The following is a 6,944-nucleotide window of genomic DNA, read 5'->3' as shown; positions in this document are numbered from 1 at the left end:
GTATCAAAGGCGCCGCTACCTTCACGCAGGGTGTGATTTTTTATATTCCATCCTGATTGGCCTATTCAGAAGATTGCTGGCTCATAGTAACTTACCTGACCTGACGGAGACCTGTGCTCCGAGGAGCACTTTTTCTATTTTTTTCTCTGATTCTTCTATGAGACTTGGTTACGTCTTTTTTATGGAACTTTATCATCCACTTTATCAAACTCAGTGTCCGGGTAGCTCAGTCGGTAGAGCTCTCGCCTTCAGACCAAAAGGTCATGGGTTCGAATCCCGGGCACCGCCAACTCAGCGCATGAGTAGCACGGCTTGGGTGCGGCAAGTCGTGCGGTAAGTACTGGGAGCTGAGGATAGGTGTGGCGCTCCACCTCAGCAATCCATCTCCCAGGGGTCTAGCGCATTGTAACAGGGACAGACTCCTGCGTGTTACTCGGCTGATACCGACAATAAGCCACCTCCCGACCTACTTTTTATCATCCACGGCACCCCTGAATTACATTGGTACTTTATAGCATCTTAAATGTAGGCTATGTCATATTACGGTACATAAAGTCCCGTAATATGACATGAATGTACGACACCCACTTCGAGAAACCCTGTCCTAGAGCAATGTTTCCCAAGCAATGGGTCGGACACACTTTTGGACACATTTTGTGCTTTGTAACGTTTTTGAATAGTTCAGTCGTGATGAATCAGGGCATGTACTGTATTTTCGGGGTTCTCAATCATACCCTAAAGCAGTAGTGTCTATTACAAACAGTGTTTTTACCTAGGAGTGACAATATGACAGCAGCAACCTTTATTTATTCTCGAAAGACATTGAGGTTGCCCTCATTTGCAGTGTTGTCGAGATACATCACAGTACAACTTTCCCCTATCTGAAACACAAGTTTTAAAAGCAGTTGCAGACATTTGTGGATAGGTGTGTAATCAAAGATTTAAAACTGGGTACAGTCAGCCTGTCTCAGTCTGTACAAACATTAAAAGGAAACAATTTGGGCTGAACCATTCAGAAACATCACAAAGTGTTTCAGGTGTGAACATGTTTAGCATACTGAATGATAAAGCATTATCATATGTATATGTGAGGCCCTTAATATGTATATTAAGGGCCTTTGTGCTAATGGCTCTCTCATGGCCCTCTCCATTCATTTCGAAGGGCTTTATTGGCATGAGAAAACATACGTTTACATTGCCAAAGCAAAAGTGGAGCAATACAATCAAAACAAAATAATGTATATAGGCCTACAATTAAAAGGGAATAGAAATGACGTGTACACAGAGCTGTTACATTGCAACCGAGGGAAATCTAACCTCTCCCTGTCGCTCCTACATCATTTTGAGTCTGTTCGTTAACCTCGGTCTAGCTTAAAGACACAAAACTAACTTAATGTATAGAGATCCTACCATGCATGTGTTTTACTGTGCAGTTTAGCTCATACCATCTCGTTTAATAAAGAGTTTTTTATAGTTTAAACATTGACCTCTGCTAACATCATGTAAAATGTCATAATATGATGTCATAAAATATGGAACAGATATTTGTTACTTGACGCAACTGAGCTCAAACCAAACAAGAGATGGTTTCAATGGAAAACCTTCAGGTGAATCGAATTTGGTTCAAACCATTCATTAAAACCTGTACCGATGTTACAATTAACTATTGGGTGCACAGTTATTGAGCAAGTAACCAAAGTAAAGTTATGGATTATTATCGATAGTAGCCTAGATAGGTAGCCTATAAAACACTGTAGGAAATACATGCCTAAATACTTCACCAAACAATTAAACATAAGTGTTATCACATTTATTGTTCAGTGATTTGGTCCAGAAAAACAGGAAGTAATTTGAACAGGTTACAGGTAGCCCAAAACAAAACAGCCAGTGTTTTTTACTTAAATAAAAGTATCACTGCAATGAAGAAATATTCTGTTACAAGTAAAAGTCTGGAATTAAAATGCAAGTTTTCAAATTTATAAAAATGGCAGATATACAAGCTCACAATGTGCCACATCGCAACAAATTGTCAGCTTGTAGATCTGCTATTTTCAAATGGCCGAAATGTATATAGGGCTGAAGAGGTTACACATGTATGTTTTCTGATAATAATCTACAAAGTAACTAGTAAATAAAGTTTTCAAATTATTGTAGTGGAGTAAAAGGTCTTCAGCTAAAACGTTTGGGAACAACTGTCCTAGAGCAATGTTTCCCAAACAATGGGACTTTTTTGCATTTCTTACAATGATTAGTGACCTACAGAGAGGTCCATTAGAGGCCTATTAGCACAAGGATCCTACCTAGTATTCACAGTGTTTTGGCATCAACCTCAAACAATGTCTGTGTTCTCAATGTTGAGGTGGGGGTTGGGGGTCTCCAACATTTGCGGGGGTAACGTTCAGAATGTATTTCAATTATGTAAAAGGAGTAGTTCACCCAAAAAAAGTACTTATGTTCTATCAATTACACTCTTTGAGCCTCCATTGAGTCACTCCGTCGTCATCAAATTGTTGGCTTATAGGAATGCGACAAAAACAAAGAAATATCCATGAATTCAATGCTTCATGGGGTGCTGATAGAAAATAAGTATATTTTTTGGGTGAACTACTCATTTAATCAAATTACTCAATGAATGAATTAAGTAATTTGATTAATTACATTCACTGAAAGTATCTAGTCTAACAACCCACAAATGCACTACAGTGACTGCACAGTAAACTCCTCAGTGTTAATTTATCAATTTACTAGAGTTTCGGGGGGCTACGCCCCCCTCAACCCCAGCCGCGCACGGGGCCCAGCGTGGCCGCGTGTATATTGGGGTACTCAAATGGCTGGAGTAAAACTGTGGAAAAGTAAAAAAATAAAAAATAAAAAATTGAAAAAAATATATTTTTGATGTTTGAGGGGGACCCCCGCGGACCCCCTGCTGGTCGACGGCCCCCCTGTGGAGTGTTGGGCCGCGCGGGGACCCCCCTGGAACATGGCGGACCCCTTCGGTGTATTTTTTTTTTTTCATGAAGGTGGTTGCTTGTTTCTGGCGCTTGTTTTTAGAGAACCTGGCATGCCAACGACTTGGCAACCCGACTTGTTTGTTTTTGTGTTTGGGATGAACATGGCACGTGAAGGACGGACATAGTGTGATCGAGACATGAGTGAAGTGAAAGTAACGGCCTGGGTGGAACAAAGGAGGTACGTAAGAAGGGGGGGGGGGGGGGGGGGGGGGTTGAAGCAAAGGAGCTGCGTGTGTGTTGGTGTGGAGGAGATGGGCAGAGTGCAATGGCGGCGCAAGCCAGCGCATGCTGCCGCACGTTACACCAGAAATGGTGCCTGGAGAAAATGGTGACCAAAAAAAAAGTTTTGAAAAAAAGGAAAAAACCCCCGCAGCGGCTGGCAGCTGTTGTGGTGATGAGGTCGTGCGCAGGGTAAACGGTACGAAGCTGCCTCCCCTTCCGTTTTGTCCGACATTTGGTGAGTAGAATTAATTATGTTGCGCGGTGGAAAAGCTGTAGTGAGCAGTGAGATGTCCCCTACGCGAGGCGTAAATTCAGCGCGGCCGCCGTGGCGAGTCAGTTGCCGACATGTGGTCTGGCGGTGCGTTGTTTATTCGATAACAGAGCTGTGGGGTGTCGCACCCAGGGTGCGGAAGTTGCTCGCCATTTATACAGTTAGATGACAAAGAGTCAAATTGTGTGACTGAAAGTCTTTATACAGTTATTTTCAAATATATGATTAATGTGAGTTGGTCATTTCTCACTCATACAAGTGAATGTATCCAGAAATATTATTGTTGGACAAATGTACCTAAACACCATTACTGACAGTCAAATTAAACATTTTGTAAGGGTCTATTGAGCCGTTGACCTTTGTCCAGACCTGATCCTCTCTGGAGAACATTGAAATACACATTTACTGTAGGTTTTGTTAAGATAAAAAAGATAAGTGTGTGTGTGTGTGTGTGTGTGTGTGTGTGTGTGTGTGTGTGTGTGTGTGTGTGTGTGTGTGTGTGTGTGTGTGTGAACAATAGTCAAGCCCCGCCCTGCCAGACTCATGAATATAAAAGCCTCAGACCAAACACTGAGCAGCACTAAACTGAACTTGCAGTGAGGGAGGACACACTGTCTTTCCACATCTACAGGAGGGAATACTGAACCAGACCACTTGAATCTGCTGCTGGATGGACTTTAACAACAAACAGGATTCACAGTGAAAATACTCAGAGACTAAATGGCTTCCAATTTGTCTTTTTCAGAAGAGGATTTTTCCTGCTCTGTGTGTCGTGACATCTTTAAAGATCCTGTTGTCCTGGCGTGTAGCCACAGCTTTTGCAAAGACTGTCTGCAGGAATGGTGGACACATAAGGGAACAAAGGAATGTCCCGTTTGTAAGAAAATAAATAAAAGAAAATCTCCACCATGTAACCTGGTTCTGAAGAACTTGTGTGAGGCCTTCATACAGCAGAGACCTTCAAAGCGTCAGAGAACTTCATCAGGGTCTGAAGATGTCTGCAGTCTGCACGCTGAGAAACACAAGCTCTTCTGTCTGGAATGTCAACAGCCAGTGTGTGTTGTGTGTCGAGATTCTAAAAAACACAGCAGCCACCGTTTCAGACCCATTGATGAAGCTGCTCTGGACCACAAAGAGGAAGTCCAGAAATCATTGAAGAATTTACTGGAGAAACTGATGGTAATTAAAAGCGTTAAAACTACATGTGACAAAGCAGCAGAACACATTAAGGTCCAGACCCAGAACACAGAGACGCAGATTAAGGAACAGTTTAAGAAGTTCCATCGGTTTCTACAAGAGGAAGAGGAGGCCAGGATCACTGCACTGAGAGAGGAAGAGCAGCAGAAGAGTCAGATGATGAAGGAGAAGATTGAAGGTTTGAACAGAGACATATCAACCCTTTCAAACACAATCGGAGCCATAGAGGAGGATCTGAAAGCAGAACACATCTCATTCCTGCAGAACTACAAGACCACTGTGGAAAGAGTCCAGCTCACACTGCAGGACCCACATCTGGTCTTTGGAGCACTGATAGACGTGGCCAAACACCTGGGCAACCTGGCCTTCAGAGTCTGGGACAAGATGAAAGACATTGTCTCCTACACTCCTGTCATTCTGGACTCCAACACTGCCTTTCAAACGTGTGTCCTGTCTGATGATCTGACCAGTGTGAGAGGTGGCCGACCTATCCGTGACCGGATTCGGATTCCTAACAACCCAGAAAGGTTTTGTCTCAATGACTGTGTCCTGGGTTCTGAGGGTTTTAATTCAGGGATTCACAGCTGGGTTGTTGAGGTTGGAGACTGTGCAGAGTGGGACGTGGGTGTGTTGTCTTTTCAGAGGAAGGGCCTTATGGGGGGTCAACTCTGGAGTGTAGGTTTATTTGAAGGTTGCTTAAGTACACCACACACAGAGTTATTCGAGAGTGATCTCTCAGGGAAGCAGATGCCAATGCCTCAGAGGATCAGAGTCCAGCTGGACTGGAACAGAGGAAAGCTGTCATTCTCTGATCCTGATACTAACACACACCTAGACACCGTCACACACACATTCACTGACACACTGTTTCCCTTCATTCAGACTAAAAATAATGCTAAGATATTACCAGAGAAGGTCAGTGTAACTCTGGAACAATGATGTTGAACTGTAGAAAACTATAGAACAATGATATGAAGATGCCTTGTTGTTGTTTTATAGCGAGGTGGTGGATTATCATGTACCACAACATTATGATTACAGTCTCGTCTTTTTGCTTGAAATGCAATAAGCTTTACTACAACTGGTGTGTATATTATTGTTTTTTTTATTATTATTATAAAGAAATAATTTCATACATCGTGAATTACAATCACTTTTTTTGTGTTACAATGATGAAGTGGTTGCTCGTATTTTATGGTCTCAAGGCGTAAAGAGTCAAAGTGGTCATCTTCTACTTCTATTTCTAAACAGCTACCATATAATCACCATTTTGCATGAAGTTCAGAAGGTTTTACTGAACAGTGCATTACAATTGAACAACTGCTGACATCCTATCAAGCTACAAAATAATTTAACATGTGATTGATTGATTTATTTAGGTCTGAATATAAACCTGTAAAGAAAACTGTATGTGATGAAGCTGTTTAATTCAAATAAAGGTCTCTAGCACACATCTCTTGTTTGGTTTGAGTTCAGTTGCTTCAAATAGCAAATATCAGTTCCATTTTTATGACGTAATACAGTATGATGTTTTGTTTGATGATAGCAGAGGACAATGTTTAAAATAATAAAACCATAAGTTGTGAGCTACACAGTAAATACCCAATCTCTATTAACACATTGGGTGCCGATCACGATCTGGACCGTGTTTTCACATAGTAGCGCTCTGGTGCCGAACACGGTCCGAACCGTGTTTGGTGTCTTTGGTGTTTTTTTTTCTTTTTTTCCCATACGGGAGGGGCTGGAGCAGCTTTGGGATCACCCATGGTGAATCTGACAAGGATGGGCCAGATGCAAAACCTTGTCAAAAAACATGGCGCACACCCGCTTCCGCTCTATTTCCTTCTCTAAAACCCCTATAACTCCGAAACTTTTTTACGCTGGGGAAAACGACTCATTTTGTGTGCACGATCGCTCCGCCATTGTTACTCGCGTGAGCGATGTTATCGTTCCAGGCGTTAGCCAGTACCATCGGGCAAATGGAGGCATGCTGTTTTTTTCTCATGGAATGCACGTCGTGGAGTCTACAGCTTAAACAGCGCTGCGCAGCTCAACGGTGAGATTTCGGCACCGAACGTAAAATGTTATTATAAAATGCTGGCACCCGATGTGTTAAATATAGGGCTGGAACTCGATTAAAAAAATTAATCTAATTAATTAGAGGCTTTGTAATTAATTAATCTAAATTAATCGCATTTTAATCGCACATCAATATTTGACCTGAGATCAATGAAAAAAAATGT

At 42.0% G+C, this 6,944-nt stretch overlaps 1 protein-coding gene across 1 annotated transcript; it reads left to right on the top strand.

Annotated features, from left to right (window-relative positions):
* Positions 1 to 4,224: 4,224 nt before the first annotated feature.
* On the top strand, positions 4,225 to 5,640 carry LOC311044231 (E3 ubiquitin-protein ligase TRIM35-like; the record flags this gene model as incomplete). Its single annotated transcript, XM_084055674.1, has 1 exon — positions 4,225 to 5,640. One exon carries the CDS (start codon positions 4,225 to 4,227, stop codon positions 5,638 to 5,640), a length of 1,416 nt encoding a protein of 471 aa, XP_083911800.1.
* Between the last annotated feature and the right edge of the window lie 1,304 nt (positions 5,641 to 6,944).

This window comes from Gymnoscopelus microlampas (assembly GCF_963454915.1).
Source record: "Gymnoscopelus microlampas genome assembly, chromosome: 1".
In the NCBI taxonomy this organism is placed as follows: Eukaryota; Metazoa; Chordata; class Actinopteri; order Myctophiformes; family Myctophidae; genus Gymnoscopelus; species Gymnoscopelus microlampas.
This window is presented reverse-complemented; position numbering and strand designations above follow the sequence as displayed.